Source organism: Caenorhabditis elegans, chromosome X (assembly GCF_000002985.6).
Source record: "Caenorhabditis elegans chromosome X".
NCBI classification, from domain to species: domain Eukaryota; kingdom Metazoa; phylum Nematoda; class Chromadorea; order Rhabditida; family Rhabditidae; genus Caenorhabditis; species Caenorhabditis elegans.
Genome location: NC_003284.9, coordinates 557,434 through 573,269, shown reverse-complemented (window position 1 = coordinate 573,269; position 15,836 = coordinate 557,434). Strand labels below are relative to the sequence as shown.

Here is a 15,836-nt window from a genome sequence, read left to right as displayed (position 1 = left end):
GTTTTCATAACTCATTCATCATTCAGATGTTGAAAATTGTTTTTTTTTTGAATTTTAAGAATTTTGCAAAAGTAATTCTATATTCAAATGTGAACAGTAAAAATTGGTCGACAAAAATTGGTCGACAAATGTGGTCGACAATTTGCAAGTCCACTTTTTTCACTTTAAACTTTTTTCAAAGAAAAACAAAAATTTTTGATGAAAACATTTTTTGAAAGGAGTTCTGCCTCACACATAATGGTATATATTTTGAATATAATTGATACACATACAAAAAGATTTGGTTAAATTTAACAAACTATTTTAATAAGTAATTGGTTACCTATTGGCGGATTTTCATATTGCCCAAATTGTACTTGCTAGAAATTCATTTCATTAAAGTCAATTCACAAAACTGCATAAGTTGTTGAATTTCTGATTCAAAAAACCTCAAAATACAATTTCCCTCACACAAACTTGACATCACCACCACTTTCATAGACACTTCTTCACCACTACACTCTTGCGGCCATTTTTTCAGTAGACTCAAATTTCAAAACATCTCCACCGCCACACATTCAATTTTCAGGGGGCTTACGACCACAGTTGACAATTGCTGCTGACTCCTGGAAAAATTAACTCCAAATATGTTTCCACTCGTGCGAGAGCTTGTCTGTGGAGATAAAACGGAGGTAGGCTTGAATTTTAATTTTACACTCAATTTTGCACTTAATATCTTGGCTAGGTCTATTTTTTTGGATGTACTGTTCCTTTATTTTGTGTGTACTTCTTTGGAAAATTTCCTAAAAACGTGCTAAATTTTCTTTTTTTTCAATTGTGCTTCACACAATCTGTGAAGACATCAAAGGTAGACGAAAAGAATGACGGAAAAGTAAACGTTAACAAAACAAACAAAATGAAATAGAAAAAAAAGTTGTGCAGGTTTTTGCACAAATCACAAACAAAGCAGAAAAATATGAGCAAATATCGATTCCATGTCACAAATTTTGTGTAGGAAAGCCCTGAAAATATATCAGTGATATATTTGACAAAACTTAATTGTTTTTTAATAAATCGCTTTGCAACACATTCTTGGCATCAAAATAATCAAGTCTCATTGAATCAAAATTATAAATTGTTTTCCAAATATAATGATAAAATAATCAATAAATAGTTTTCCTGCTAATAAAAATATCAAATGTAGATTACCAATCAAGTCAGAACTCGGTATCAATTTCAATTTTTTTTTGAAATCGTGTTTTTCAAACATGATTTCTCGAAAAACTTCAAAAAAATAATTGTTTAGCCCCAACATGGAGTAATGCTAATTTTGCCTAAATACACATGCATCAAATACAACCGAATATAATTAATAATAATAAATCACATCAAAAAATTTTAGATTTTTCATAATTTCCGATCAGTTTTGGAAAATTTCCAACATTTTGAAAGTATGAGCTTTTGAGGAAATCTTAACAAATGTCACATGTTCCGACCTTTGCAATGTTTTAATAAGAATAATTAAAACAAAGTTGCATTAAAAAACAATGTAGGAAAAAAATTATTTTTTGGCCGACCTCCAAAATTATGAGTGGCCAAAACTGAGTTAAGGTCACTTTTTACACTCAAAATAATAAACCTGCAAAAATCGGGAATCCAACGAATATAAGGGCGCCGACATCTTACGAGTTCCGCGCGTCACTGTTTTTTCCTCGCAGCGGGCGGGACAGCTCGTCACGCCTACAGAGAATCAAACACAGTGGTGCGCGGAACCCATGAGATGTCGGCGGCCTGATATTGATAGGGGTCCCGATTTTTGTCCTTTTGCCGTGATTTTTTGAAAAAAAGGCGGGGCTTATTTTGGCGTAGACGCAACGTAGTTTTTTTTTTATTTTGAGAGAACAGTAAATAAAAAAATTTCAAAAAATTAATTATAATTTTTGGTCATTTTGGCGCTACCTGTCCACCTTTAACGAATTTTTCAGCTCCTCGAACCTGGTTGGAAAAACCGCAGCAGCATTCCACATGTCACAAAGTGTGGTCAGCACACTGACTTCTCTACAATACCCACATTGTTTTTGGTAGTTTTTTCGTTCATCGTCATTTACCAACTTCTTCATACCCGAACTGCTCAACTTCGATGCTTTTCACCTATATCGTTTAGAATTGTAAGTTGACACATGGAAATAAAAATGATAGGTGGTTCCAACAGATATTGGGCTGCCTACTCGTTGTTGATCTCATAGCCACGGTTATTTACGACTTGTATCTTTACGTCTCTCAATCGCCAAACTTTGAAGTTGTTCATTTTTATGGAGACCTTGTTCAATTCGGAGGTTTGGTTTGACCAAAAAAATTCTGGAAAAATGTTCAATTTTCAGGTATTTGCCTAGCCCTGATCCTTACAGTTGCTTGTAAAAACAAAGGGATCATCACGTCCGGAGTAATTACTTTGTACTGGCTGCTGGTAGTTGTGTGTGGAATTCCAGAGTTCAGATTTTATCTGAGTGGGTTTATATACAACGAGTATGCTCTTGAAGGAATTCGTGCTACGCTGTATATTATCGCATTCACTTTTTCGGCATTGGAGTTGTTCCTGTGTTGTTTTGCAGATGTACCATCTGACATGTACAAAAGTGTAAGTTGGAGTTTGTGACGCACAGATTTTTCGGAAATCAGGTTGTTCTGGAAAATTCACATCTTGAATAATTATCACATACAAACCGAATTTGTTTTTCCAGGAAAGCTCGTGTCCAGAATACACAGCATCCTTCATCAACCGATTGACATTCCAATGGTTCACTGGACTAGCATACCTCGGAAACAAAAAATCACTTGAAAATGAGGATCTTTGGGATTTGAATGAAATCGACAAGGCTGAGAACCTCATTCCCTCTTTCATGCAAAACTTGAAGCCCCGCATTGATGAATACCATCAGAACATTAAAAAGGATCCATCAGCGGCACTACCGAAAAATCATCCATCATTTGTGATTCCAATTTTCAAAACTTATAAGTACACCCTGCTCGCCGGGTTTTTCTACAAACTGTGTTTTGATATGCTCCAGTTCCTTGCTCCTCAACTGTTAAAACAGCTTATCGGTTTCATTGAAGACAAAAATCAGCCAGTTTGGATCGGCTGCTCCATTGTTGGTATTATGTTCTTCTCCTCATTTTTGCAGTCAATGTTTCTTCATCAGTACTATCACTCCATGTTCCGTCTTGGAATGCATGTTCGCTCTGTTTTAACGAGTGCGGTCTACTCGAAAGCTTTGAATTTGTCAAATGAGGCAAGAAAGGGGAAAACCATCGGAGCAATTGTCAACTTGATGTCGGTGGATATTCAAAAAATTCAAGATATGGCACCAACTATCATGCTTTTCTGGTCAGCACCGCTGCAGGTATGAAACTTTTCGACAAAGCATCTAGTTTACATAAATTTGATTCGGACACGTGTAGTTTGTCAGAAGTTTGAAAGTAGTTAAGTTCTATGTTAAAAATAAGGCTCCTAGCTGAGTGAAGCGCGAAATCACGCTGGCCGGCCTCACGCCGGCGTCGCAGTGTGTATGCAATGAAGTGAAAAAAGGTAGCTATTCGGACTCGACCGACACGTTCGGGGCTCTGCAGCTTGGCGTGAAACGAGTAGTTTGGTGTGTGCGCAACATAGTGCCAAAAGACAATTACTTGGAAGCGGCCGACCCGTTCAGGGTTCCGCGCCGCACTATACATTAAGGTACATGCGGCGTGAGTGACGTCGTGAGGTCGGCGCGGGCGTCGTTGCGGTGACCTCCTGTGAGCCCTAGTTTAAAATTAGTGAATTTCAAGTTAAGCGAGCTCCTTGATTAATCATCCGCTTATATATAAATTTCTCGAAGAGTGAGCGAACTTTGGCCAAACTTTCGGCAGACAAGCCTCGTCTTTTTGACAGGCTTTCCTAGTAGTGTCCAGAAGTGGGGGTAAGCGCGATTTTATGAGTTTCGTTGTCTGGTATATGTCCAAGGTCCATCTTAATTTTCCACGTCTTTTAAAAATATAAACCAAAGAAGTCAAATGCATCATAATGAAAAACTTCCATATATTTCAGATCTTCCTATCGATTTACTTCCTTTGGAAATTTCTTGGTGTTGCAGCCTTGGCTGGCCTTGTTGTACTGATTCTTGCTCTCCCAGTCAACGGATTGATAGCAATTCAAATGCGAAAGTGCCAAACCGAACAAATGAAATTAAAAGATGAACGGATAAAAATGATGTCGGAGATTCTGAATGGAATGAAAGTTTTGAAGTTGTACTCTTGGGAGAGGAGTATGGAGAACATGGTTCTGAAAATTCGGGAGCGTGAATTACACATATTAAAGAAGTTGTCTTATTTCATGGCTGCAATCGTATTTTCTTGGATCTGTGCTCCATTTCTAGCATCTGTCATCTCATTTGTTGTTTACGTGTACTTGGATCCAGAAAACAATGTTCTCACGCCAGAAATTACGTTTGTAGCCCTCTCGCTGTTTGACATTCTGAGAATGCCTTTGGCAATGGTTGCAATGGTCTATGGAGAAGCTGTTCAATGTTCCGTGAGTAATACGCGTCTTAAAGAATTTTTCGCCGCAGAGGAAATGAGCCCTCAAACATCAATTTCACATGGGGAGACTGGTAAGTTCAAGTGAACAAGTTATTCAAATCAAGTTATACATTTCCAGACTCGGCTATCGAAGTGGAAAATGGATTGTTCTCATGGAGTTCGGATGAGGATCCGACTTTACGCGAGATCTCATTTAAAATTCAGAAAGGTCAGCTTGTAGCTATCGTTGGGAAAGTTGGATCGGGAAAGTCCAGTTTGTTACATGCACTTCTTGGGGAAATGAACAAACTTTCCGGAAGTGTTCAAATTAACGGAAACATTGCCTATGTGCCACAACAGGCTTGGATTCAGAATATGAGTTTGAGAAACAATATTCTCTTCAACAAGCCATATGACTTGGAAAATTACGAAGACGTCGTGAAGAACTGCGCGTTGAAGGAGGATCTGGCTAATCTACCAGCTGGCGATAGAACTGAGATTGGAGAAAAGGTATCACAGATTATGAGTCCTGATTTTAGTATTCAAAAATAAAACTTTCAGGGAATAAACTTGTCTGGCGGGCAAAAACAGAGAGTTTCTCTTGCAAGAGCAGTGTATCAAAACCCTGATATTATACTTCTTGATGACCCTCTATCTGCAGTGGATTCACATGTTGGAAAACACATTTTCGAGAATGTTATCTGTAAGTTGCTCTAGTCGAAAAAAAAAACCAATTATTAAAATTTCAGCCTCCTCTACGGGTTGCCTGGCCTCCAAAACACGAGTACTTGTCACTCATGGCTTGACATACCTGAAACACTGCGATCAATTGATTGTGCTAAAAGAAGGAACAATCAGTGAATTGGGAACTTACCAGGAGCTTTTGAACAACAGTGGAGCATTTGCAGAGTTTTTGGAAGAATTTTTGATTGAAGAATCAAAGACGAGAGGCAGAGTTGCAAGTATTGGAGATGGATGTAAGTAGGGGGTAGTCGCACGGCCCGAGAAGTGGTACCTGTACGCAATTTGTCTATCGTACCCGCGGCTGCGTTTACGTGTTTTTCTCAAAAACGGCACCTTTATTTTTTAAAATTTGAAAAACAAAATGACAAAAAAAATTATCTAATTTTTGTAGGTGAAGTTTTTTCCATAACGTGTATTAACCTGGTTTTTGCGTTGTGTTCGCTAGGGCGCATTTACACTGATGTACCCTTTGCCGGGCCGTGAGGCGGGCTAGTATTTTTTAAAGTTTCAAATACGGCAAATAATAGTGAGTTGGTACGAAAGTCTCTATGAAGTTTTCCTTAAGATCAAAATGTGCAATAGTTGGCGAAATTGGAGATCCTAGCTGAAACAACATATCTTTTCTTTTTGGTATTTTGAATTGCCTAAAAAAATTAAGAAAAAAAATTAAGATTTTCGGAGAAGTTTTAATGCGTAAGTTGTTCATTTGGGCGCATTTCGGGTCTACATAAGCAAAAAAAAAAACACAGCCTTTTAAAACTCCTAGTTCAGGCTTGTTAAACATATGGGATGAGACTAGGCTTGTTTGTGACCTTTAAACTATTAGGGACCAACACCTTCCACAGATCCAACCGCTTCCAATCCTATATTAATTTTAGCTGGAGAGGTCGACGAAATTCTCCGTGACCTTGGCCAAGTCAAGCCCGGAATCCTCAAACGTCTGGAATCCCATTTGTCACAAGAATCTGATAAGGAAGATACATCAGCCAGAGCCATAGAATATTCTCGTGATAGCAGTAGAAGATCGGTACTATTACACAGTCCGAGAAGTCAACACGAAGAGAATGAAGCATTGCTCGGAGCCATTTCGGAAGACGTCCCGGCTCAAGAAAACACGCAACTTATTGAAAAGGAGACTGTGGAGACTGGAAAAGTGAAGTTTGAAGTGTATATCGCTTACTTCCAAGCTATCAGTATCCCTATCACTCTTCTGTTTTTCTTCTTGTATGTTGGAAGCAGTGGGCTCGGAATTCTCAGCAACTTCTATTTAGCCAAACTTTCCGATCATGCGAAATCAGGAAATAGAACTTCCTCAGATGCAAAAATGGAGTTAGGAATTTATGCTGTACTGGGAATGGGCCAATGTAAGTGTTAGCTAAAATTCGTAAGTCAAAAGTCACGAGACATATTTCAGCATTTGTGGTTTTAATAGCCTCAATTATTTTGACTATTGGAGTACTCAGAGCTAGCCGAATTCTTCATGCAGGACTTCTTGGAAATATTATGAGATCACCGATGGCATTCTTTGATGTTACACCAATTGGAAGAATATTGAATCGAATCGGAAAAGTAATTGGATAATATGTTGTTTATCACTTTTCATTTTTTGTATTGCAGGACATTGAAGCAATTGACCGAACTCTTCCAGATGTAATCCGTCACATGAGTATGACTATTTTCAATGTAGTCGCCACACTTGTAGTGATTATGTGGGCAACTCCGTGGGCTGGAATAGCTTTTGCGATTCTTTCAGTCATTTATTTTATTGTGCTGGTTAGTTTTCTTCTAATATTCAGCTGAGTGAGGCGCGAAATGCGGGCCTCACAGTTTGGAGTGTGCGCAACAAGAGTGTCATTTTTAGATTTTTCGATTTTTCGGTTTTTTCGATTTTTCTATGTTTTTCAGTGAAAATTTTTTGATTTTCCAAATTTCATAAATTGAAAAATCAAAAAATTTTGTTTTTTCGATTCTCTGGAAAATCGAAAAATCTAAAAAAAATGTTCAGAAAATTAACCATAAAATATGATTTTTCTTAAATCTAATTTTGTTCATATATAAACATAAAAAATTATTCTAAAAAGAAGAATAATGGCCAAAATATTAAGCTAGTTTTTGAAAAATCGGAAAATCGAAAAATAACGAAAAACGAAACGTTTCGATTTTTCGATTTTCAAAAAATCGAAAAACCGACACCCTTGGTGCGCAACGTAGTGCAAAAAGGTAGTTATTTGGAAGCGGCCGACACATTCAGGGTTTCGTGAGGCTAGCGCGGGTGCCGCTGCGGCGACCTCATCGAAGGCCTACTTGAAGGACATAGTTTTTTTCCAGAGATTCTATATTAGCACCTCACGACAGCTGAAACGTCTGGAATCTGCTTCAAGATCGCCGATCTACTCTCATTTCCAGGTTTAAACCCAACAGTCAAAGTTTTTGAATTTTAATATCTAAGTTACAGGAATCTATCCAAGGTGCATCTTCAATTCGTGCTTTTGGCGTTGTTGATAATTTCATCAAACAATCTCAACAACGTGTTGATGATCATTTAATTGCATATTATCCCAGTATCGTTGCTAATCGATGGCTAGCTGTTCGTCTGGAAATGGTTGGTAATCTGATTGTTCTTTCTGCCGCCGGAGCTGCTGTTTACTTCCGTGATTCTCCTGGACTCTCGGCTGGTTTAGTTGGATTATCAGTTTCTTATGCTTTGAATGTGAGCTTAGACTGTTTTATTCAAAGCCGAATATGACAAATTATTTCAGATCACCCAAACTCTCAACTGGGCTGTCCGAATGACTAGTGAACTTGAAACTAATATTGTATCGGTGGAAAGAATCAAGGAGTATACAGTCACTCCGACGGAAGGAAACAATTCGCGCCGCTTGGCAGCAAAAAGTTGGCCGGAAAAGGGAGAGATTTCCATAAAAAACTTCAGCGTTAGATACCGCCCCGGACTCGACCTGGTTCTCCACGGAATATCAGCACATATTGCGCCAAGTGAGAAGGTCGGAATTGTTGGAAGAACTGGGGCAGGAAAGAGTTCTCTTACCCTCGCACTTTTCCGTATTATTGAGGCTGATGGAGGGAGTATTGAAATTGATGGTATTAACATTGCCAATCTTCAACTGGAGCAGTTGAGAAGTTGCTTAACGATTGTGCCACAAGATCCTGTGTTGTTCTCCGGAACAATGAAAATGAACTTAGATCCATTTTCTGCCTATAGTGAGTTTTACCGTTGTTCAAAAGCACAATAAAAAATTTAATTCAGGCGATTCACAAGTGTGGGAAGCTTTAGAAAATGCTCATTTAAAGCCATTTGTGAAATCTTTACAAGACGGTCTCGAACACAAAATTTCAGAAGGTGGTGAAAATTTGAGGTTTGCAGGTTCAAAATCTCAAAAATTTCAATTGAATTTCAGTGTTGGCCAACGGCAGCTGATATGTTTGGCGCGCGCACTGCTCAGAAAAACAAAAGTACTGGTGCTTGATGAGGCAGCCGCTGCGGTTGATGTGGAGACGGATAGTCTCATTCAAAAAACAATTCGTGAGCAGTTCAAGGAATGTACTGTTCTAACAATTGCACATCGTCTGAACACTGTAAGTCGTCACCATTTACATTTTTGCGTTTTGGATGAGGCACGGGTGTCTAAGTGGTAGTGGTGTACCACCGGATCGGAAAGTGGGTAGTGACTTTGGTTCGCGAAAGGTAATTGGCCATACCGCTAGTCCCGGTACGTCTTAAATTAAGACTAGAAGAGATATAAACGCCACCAGTAACCCTGAAAAATCTCTTGCCCGCAGGAGGTTTTAAAACTTTCACCTTTACCTTTTAAGTAGTTTACAAGAATTTTTTTAAACATTCTGGGGCTCAGGAATAGTTCTAGTTAGCCTAAAAAAACGTTTTTTAATCAATTCTTTTCAATTTGGAAGGAACAATTGGGACATTTGAACTCTTTTTTTGAATTTTTGGTACCACTGAACATGTGAACTGTCATATACTTAGAAAAATATAGCGCTCTTGTATGATTGAAAATTTTAAGGTGATGGACAGTGATCGTCTTTTGGTACTGGACAAAGGACGCGTTGCGGAATTCGATTCACCAAAGAACCTTCTCGCAAACCCGGATGGAATTTTCTACTCAATGGCAAAAGATGCCAATGTTGTTTAATTGGTTGTAATGTCTTGATGACCTGCATAATCATATATTTTTGATAATGATCTTAATTCCTTTTTCCCTGCATTATAATAATACGAATAAATTTGTTGGTTTCTTAAACTTACTTTTTAAAAATTTGAATACTTTATTTAGAGTTTCTGACAAATTATAACACATATACATAGTTGACATTATAACAAATAAATACATTAGTGTTCTCCTCGCATCATTCTTTTTGCTATTAACGTATCATTGTTCTTAGCATCTTGAATGTTCAGCAGGCTGTTGATAATTTTGAAGAATGGGTTCGATTCAGTTTCCAGGGCGGAGCATTGATCTCCGGATCTAAGATAAGCTATTTTGAAATTTGTTTATTGAAAATATAATACCTGAACAACCCAACACAACACCCTCTCCAAAGAATATGGAATTCAGCATTGTTGATTAGGAAGTTAGTGCCGTCGGGGCATGCTGAGAAGTTGCATGGGCGTTTTTCTTCTTTTCTACAAAATGTTATTGATAGACATAAATGTGACATTTAATTTCCAAACCTGCAAGCTTCTTTTTTGCACTCTCGCTTCCTCAGTCGATGACCGCATCCGCCACACTGCTGGGAGCATTCACCTTGCCATTCAGACCAAGCTCCACAGCCGCATTCTGAAAACATTTGCTTCACCATAATTTAGCCATAATTTACACATTTTGTTTCTGTTTCTTAATTGTGTCTCTACAGATAGAATCAGGATCCGTTCCTACAATTTATAGTATTTACTGGATAACTCTTACCGTAACTGTAGATACACGGTCACAAACACTCGTAAGTTCATAGTGACTGCTAGACCCAATAATAAACTTTGTCTGAATAAAGCCGCCGTACCTAATACACTATTGATAATATCTGGAGCTTGTGTAGATGGTAGAACTCCAGCTAACGAATTGATAGGAGGAAGTCTGGAAAAAAACAATTTCTCAACAAAAAAACTTGGAAGCTAACATAGTTGATAAACTTGGGAATAACGTGATTGTGGGGCTTGCAGTTGTGATTTCCGTTTCGCCGGTAGCGAATGATGGTTCAGTTGGCAACCAGGTCTAAAAATGTTGATTGTAAGCCGAATCACGTTTTTCCCCTTACAGTTGATTGTGTCGTAGAAGATACAGTGGTAGACTCCGTTGTAGTTGACGAGGAAGTTAGAGGTGTCAATGGGATTGTGATGGGTTTTCTTGTGAAGAACTGTTTTTTTGCGGTTCTCCGCGGAATTGCCGTTGTATATGTAGTTGTAGATTGTACAGTGGTTGGTTCTGGCTTTTGTGTTGTTTCCGAAATTTCTGGGAGCGGAGCTGTTGTTGGCGGCAATGGAGTGCTAACCTACAACATTTAATATTACTACTATTTCCTGAGAAGGTATTGTAGCGTAATTTGAATTATTTTTTGAAAGCTTTTGAAAGTCGAATTTTTTTCATTGCTTTTTGAAGCTTGAAACTGAAAACTTTGAGTTTTATAATGAAAATTGTTGAAAACTTCTCAAAAAAAAAAGTTTTGATGGCTCAAAAAATGGCCAAAAATTAACAATTATTTGAAATTTGACCAATTTGTCAATGTCGCAGCGGCTGGAAACTAATTTTTTTTTTGAAATCACCGTCTAATTTTGAGTATACTTATATCTACGTTTAGTTCTTTTTTTTGAACTCGAATTAGGTATTTTAAAGCTGATAACTAATTTTAGGTCAGAGATCACCCCAAACTTTAGCAAAAACTTTTTTTGAATTTTCAAAACTTTCAAGAATTTTCATTATAAAATTAAGTTTTTTTTCAGACAATTTTTCGTATAATAAAAAATCGACTACACCACATTCATGGTAAAAAATCAATCAAAATTTTTTGATAAGTGCATTCAAAAACACACACCTAATTCACAACTAATGCAACAATTTTTTCTAAACTATCTAAGGAAAAAACAACTTACTCCTTCTGGCTCTCCCAAATTAGACCAGAACTTGGCTTTAAACCCAGCTCCACTTGATCTATACCCTCTCATTATAATAATCATCTCATTTTTGAAAGAGATGAATCGATTTTTTGGAAGCAGCGAGCAACAGTATCTGGCTCCAGTAAGACGTTTGTCACTATGATATTTAACTTCTACGTATGCCTTGTCGCAAGTGTCTTCGCAGAGAAAATCAAAATCTCCTTCAAATTCCATGAACACTCTTCCTTCTGAAATATAATGATAGTAGTAAAATTTAAAACTGATATTTTACCGATTGGCGCTGCGATAATCCAATTGCATTCGGTGTCAATTGGAAATTTGTCAGGGTAATTTGGGCTAGTGATGTACTTCACTTCCTTTGTAGCCTGAAAAAATTTCACTTGGAATAATAATCATTTAAGTATCAACTCAGAAATATCATTTATATCTGTTTACAAAAATAAAGCTGTATTATGTACTATTTCAGAACTCTCATTGTGAAAACCATATTATTTCACACTATTCTTAACTAAATTTTAAACAACGTTTGTAGAAGGCAAGACATGTTTTGATAGTAAAAGGTTGTTGAAAATGGAAACCAATTTTGTGATTTTTTAATTATTTAAGTTTATTTCTCACAAGGAAAAGTTTTAAGTTTACCCTCAGACTTCAAAATGAGTCATGTAACATTCGAAAGTACTACCCTAGGGGAGGTCACAACGAAATTTTAAGCGCCAAATCTCCACTCTGAACAGCTGAAATTTCGATCTGAAAATTTAGTACTAATTCTCCTGTAAACTCTATTTTTCACGCGTAGAAAAGTCTACACAAATTTTTTAAATTAAAAATCACTGTCCAAATGGCCGATTGGTAACATTCACGTTCATTAATATGACGTTCACGGGTTAGTTTTCCACGAGCTCAAATTTTTTGCAATATAGCTACTTTGGAGGCCTGTAGAATTGCTCCAAAATTTTTCTTTTGCAAACGTTCAATGTTTTTCAGACCGTTTAAAAGTAGGAAAATAATTTGGGAGATTTTTGGAAAATTTTAATTTTTTTGAAAAAAATCTGAAAGTTTGCAAAAAAAATTTTGGAGCAATTCTACAGGCCTCCAAAGTACTGAAAAAATGCACTTAAACAGTTTCAGATCGATGCTAGAGGGGTTGAGAGTGGAACTTTGCCGCTTAAAATTTTGCAATGACATATCCTTGTGGAACACTTTCAAATGACACATGTCTCGTTTTGAATTGTGACGGTAAACTAAAAACCTTTCGTTGTCAATAGTATAATCAATTTAAAAAGAGACACAGTGAATATTAAGCTTGAGATAAATATAATAAAATGGTCGTGACACTGTATGTTACTTACAAAAATAACCCCACCACATTGAGCGTTTGACGGGTACACTTGTTCACAATATCTTCCTGATAAACCTTCGGGACATGCGCACATGGAGCAGTTATTGGGGTGGGTGTATCCGTTACGAAGGCATGGAAGGTCTGCGCACGACTCTGTGCATCCATATGCCATGTTAATCTAGAAAGTTTAAAATTTCGGAGCTTTTTTCCATTATTTATAGTGGCTTAAACCAATACACTGCAATTTTTGCAGAACATATCGAAATTTGTTCAACACGGAAAATTTGCGGATTAGGCCGAGTTTGAGTTATTTTCGGCAAATTTTAAATTCTTTCGCACACATAATTTGCGAGCTATATCATTTTCAATCATTAAAAGCTGCTTAACATACTGCTTGGTAATCTAAAAACGATGGGCCAGCTCTTTGACCAATTGTCGACTGCTGAACTCTTTCAAGTGTCCGAATAGTTGGAGTATATGGATCAGACGCAAACCCGTACGGACCATAATGCATGACGCTTCCTGCAAACCGAACAGGCGTGAATGAGAAAATGTATCATTAGTACTAACCGGTGTCATATGGTAGGTTATAAGTTTCCGCGTGATTTTCTCCAACAGCTTGGAAATTATTCCATCTGGAGAGTGGAATATTGTTGTAGTTGATAGCGATATGTCGTTCCTGTAAAATTCGACAACTTCTAATATTAAATTAAAAAGTATTTAGATTCAGTTAACCAACCTGGTCCGGTCGAGCTTGTTCGTGGAAAATACCTAATGCGTGTCCTATTTCGTGACTTATAATCCCAACAACATCACATCCTGGAGTTGAAATAGAAATTCCCTTGAAACTTTTTTTTTTGTTGAAACTTGATTAATATTCAAATTAATACCTGTGTTCCACCAACTCTTCCAACAAAGGAAGAACATCCTCCTCCATCGAAAAACTCTAGTCTATCCACATTTGGACCTCCTTCTTCAAATCGGAGGCATGTATGTTGCTGCCATAGGAGCATTGCACTTCTGAATTTAGAGATTCTTTCACTTAAAGGTGGAGCAGCACCAGTGTGGAAAGTGTCAAAACCTATTCCATCAAATCTACATTTTTCATACTTAAATTTTGTTTTAACTATTCGTATTGAAACATTGTAGGGGTCGGAACATGCGACATTGCTTTGGATTTCCTCAAAGTTGCATACTTTTCAATTTGGCAATTTGCCAAAACTTCGACCGGAAATTATGAAAAATTAAAAAAAATTTAGAGTGTTTTATCATGATATTAGATCGTTTCGGATCATTATAAAAGTATTTAGACAAAATCCCCATTGGCGCTACTCCACCTTTACAAAAATACAACAATTGTAATTTTTGAAACTTCAATTAACAAATAAGTTCTAAGTCTTTCACACACCTGATTTTTTGTCTTGTTTGGAACGGTATACTTTCGGCATAATCAAAACTAATAGGCCCTCTTGTATCCCACTTTTTATACAATGGATTTCTTCCAATCTAAAAATTATTGGGTGACACGCTGTTCAAAAATCCATATTTTCACCTTTCTTTTTTCTCTTTTGCCCTGTGTAAACTGATCTTCAATAATTTTCACTTGTTGTTCAGACAAGTCAACATCTCCTTGGAAATACTCGTCAGCGTTATTCACTGCCAATTCATCCTGTAGATAAAAGCATGAAGAAAAACTGGTCTTGATATGTGTCAAGGTGGTGTAGCTTGCATTATGGGAATGTTTTTTTTTAATAAAAATGTATTAAAAATGTAATGTGTATTGATTTTTTTAAAATATTAAAGAAATCGCACTCAAAACATTGAAAATACTACGAAAACACAATAAGTTGAAACATCCATATCTATGATTCCATATCTATGATTGACTGAAATTAGCTTTCAATATACTTCTAGTTAATTAAACTCTCAATGGATAATTCGATCAAAAAACGAGGTTTTATTGCAATTTCAAGCTTGAAATGTCTATTCAAAAGCCGGTTCATAAACTTTTAAATTATTTAGTTTTGAGTAAAAAGACCAACGTGATGTACTCCTGTATTTGGATTTCGTTGTATATCATCAAAGACAGTAACTGAATCGCTTTGAATTAATGTATTGTGTCTAAAAATCACTTTTTTTCTAGAAATCTTTCACACTTGGCTGAAATGTCACCTACCTTTCAGCTTCATCATTCAGCAGCTGCTTCACCCTGGCAAGATGTTTTTTCGAAGCTTTCGGAACTCGCGCAGCTGATGAAAAAATAAGAAGACAACAAAAACATGAGGCAATAATAATGTGACGATTGTAAGAAGGACTAGGCATTGGGTAGAGAAAGGCGCAGATTTGCCTTCTGCCGCCGATCGTCCACTGTAGTTGTGTGATTGGCTTTTCGTTTTCACTCCTCTGTCTCCGAATCTTTTCTCACCCCTTCAAGCTTCTTCTTTTTCTTCTTTTTCTTCGCTTAACGTGACTCATCTTAGACACATCTTCCGTCGGTTCAGCTGTAAAACTCGCGGGTTTTTCGTTAGTGACTTGGCATACAGGTTTGCTTCAAGGTTTTTCTCGGTTTCACCTTGCAGTAACTAGCTAACTATTGTTCCAACAATGGTGATTCAGATGTTAGGGTCAGGTTCCTTTATGTTTTATTGAACGTAACTGTGGCTATGACGTGATCAATAAAATTAGGTCAATAATAAGAATAAGAAATTAATAATAAAAAGAACGCAAATTTTTTCAAAAGTTACGTATGCACCCAGTATAAAAAAACCCATAAAAGTGTACCTGCAAAAAAATGATTTCCAATATGCTTTCCATTCGTTTTTTTCAATGACAAATTAATAAAACGTGAAATTTATTTGCACATTTAGGTTTACTATTAGGAAAAAGTAAATTCTGAGCCTGATAGGGACAAAAAAAGTTATGAAAACTTTTCAAAATGGTTAACATTTTTGAACAGGTATACTTCACAAATACCATAACTAGAGATATCAGGAACAATTTTCAATTTTCTGAAACACCCCAATCGTTTTTTTTTAACTTTCCGCGACAATTTTTTCTTAAAATTGACCAAACCCTAAA

General features: G+C 36.8%; 2 protein-coding genes across 2 annotated transcripts; one reads left to right on the top strand and one right to left on the bottom strand.

The window, feature by feature from the left end:
* Positions 1 to 568: 568 nt before the first annotated feature.
* mrp-2 (ABC-type glutathione-S-conjugate transporter) lies at positions 569 to 9,559 on the top strand. The gene is made up of 18 exons (NM_075720.7): positions 569 to 671; positions 1,965 to 2,147; positions 2,192 to 2,315; positions 2,361 to 2,617; positions 2,721 to 3,380; positions 4,064 to 4,625; positions 4,673 to 5,043; positions 5,095 to 5,236; positions 5,283 to 5,510; positions 6,156 to 6,641; positions 6,692 to 6,846; positions 6,895 to 7,050; positions 7,606 to 7,683; positions 7,733 to 7,987; positions 8,037 to 8,496; positions 8,543 to 8,651; positions 8,694 to 8,871; positions 9,315 to 9,559. Exons 1-18 carry the CDS (start codon positions 627 to 629, stop codon positions 9,441 to 9,443), a joined length of 4,578 nt encoding a protein of 1,525 aa, NP_508121.1. The 5' UTR covers positions 569 to 626; the 3' UTR covers positions 9,444 to 9,559.
* A 2-nt stretch (positions 9,560 to 9,561) lies between these two features.
* nas-38 (Zinc metalloproteinase nas-38) lies at positions 9,562 to 15,113 on the bottom strand. Its single transcript, NM_001373215.2, has 17 exons — positions 14,935 to 15,113; positions 14,801 to 14,879; positions 14,311 to 14,427; positions 14,167 to 14,264; positions 13,649 to 13,778; positions 13,498 to 13,599; positions 13,329 to 13,437; positions 13,150 to 13,280; positions 12,769 to 12,936; positions 11,691 to 11,784; positions 11,396 to 11,646; positions 10,564 to 10,797; positions 10,426 to 10,520; positions 10,309 to 10,382; positions 9,983 to 10,088; positions 9,821 to 9,934; positions 9,562 to 9,776 (listed from the first exon to the last, which is right to left on the bottom strand). Exons 1-17 carry the CDS (start codon positions 15,078 to 15,080, stop codon positions 9,641 to 9,643), a joined length of 2,184 nt encoding a protein of 727 aa, NP_001359993.1. The 5' UTR covers positions 15,081 to 15,113; the 3' UTR covers positions 9,562 to 9,640.
* Between the last annotated feature and the right edge of the window lie 723 nt (positions 15,114 to 15,836).

Coding starts and splice junctions, on each gene's coding strand:
- nas-38 (NM_001373215.2), bottom strand. CDS start 15,080: ATGCCTAGTCCTTCTTACAATCGTCACATTATTATTGCCTCATGTTTT. Junction 13,779..14,166: donor CAAACAAGACAAAAAATCAG/GTGTGTGAAAGA, acceptor CTCTAAATTCAG/AAGTGCAATGCTCCTATGGC. Junction 9,935..9,982: donor TGCAAAAAAGAAGCTTGCAG/GTTTGGAAATTA, acceptor AACATTTTGTAG/AAAAGAAGAAAAACGCCCAT.
- mrp-2 (NM_075720.7), top strand. CDS start 627: ATGTTTCCACTCGTGCGAGAGCTTGTCTGTGGAGATAAAACGGAG. Junction 2,316..2,360: donor AGACCTTGTTCAATTCGGAG/GTTTGGTTTGAC, acceptor TTCAATTTTCAG/GTATTTGCCTAGCCCTGATC. Junction 4,626..4,672: donor AATTTCACATGGGGAGACTG/GTAAGTTCAAGT, acceptor ATACATTTCCAG/ACTCGGCTATCGAAGTGGAA.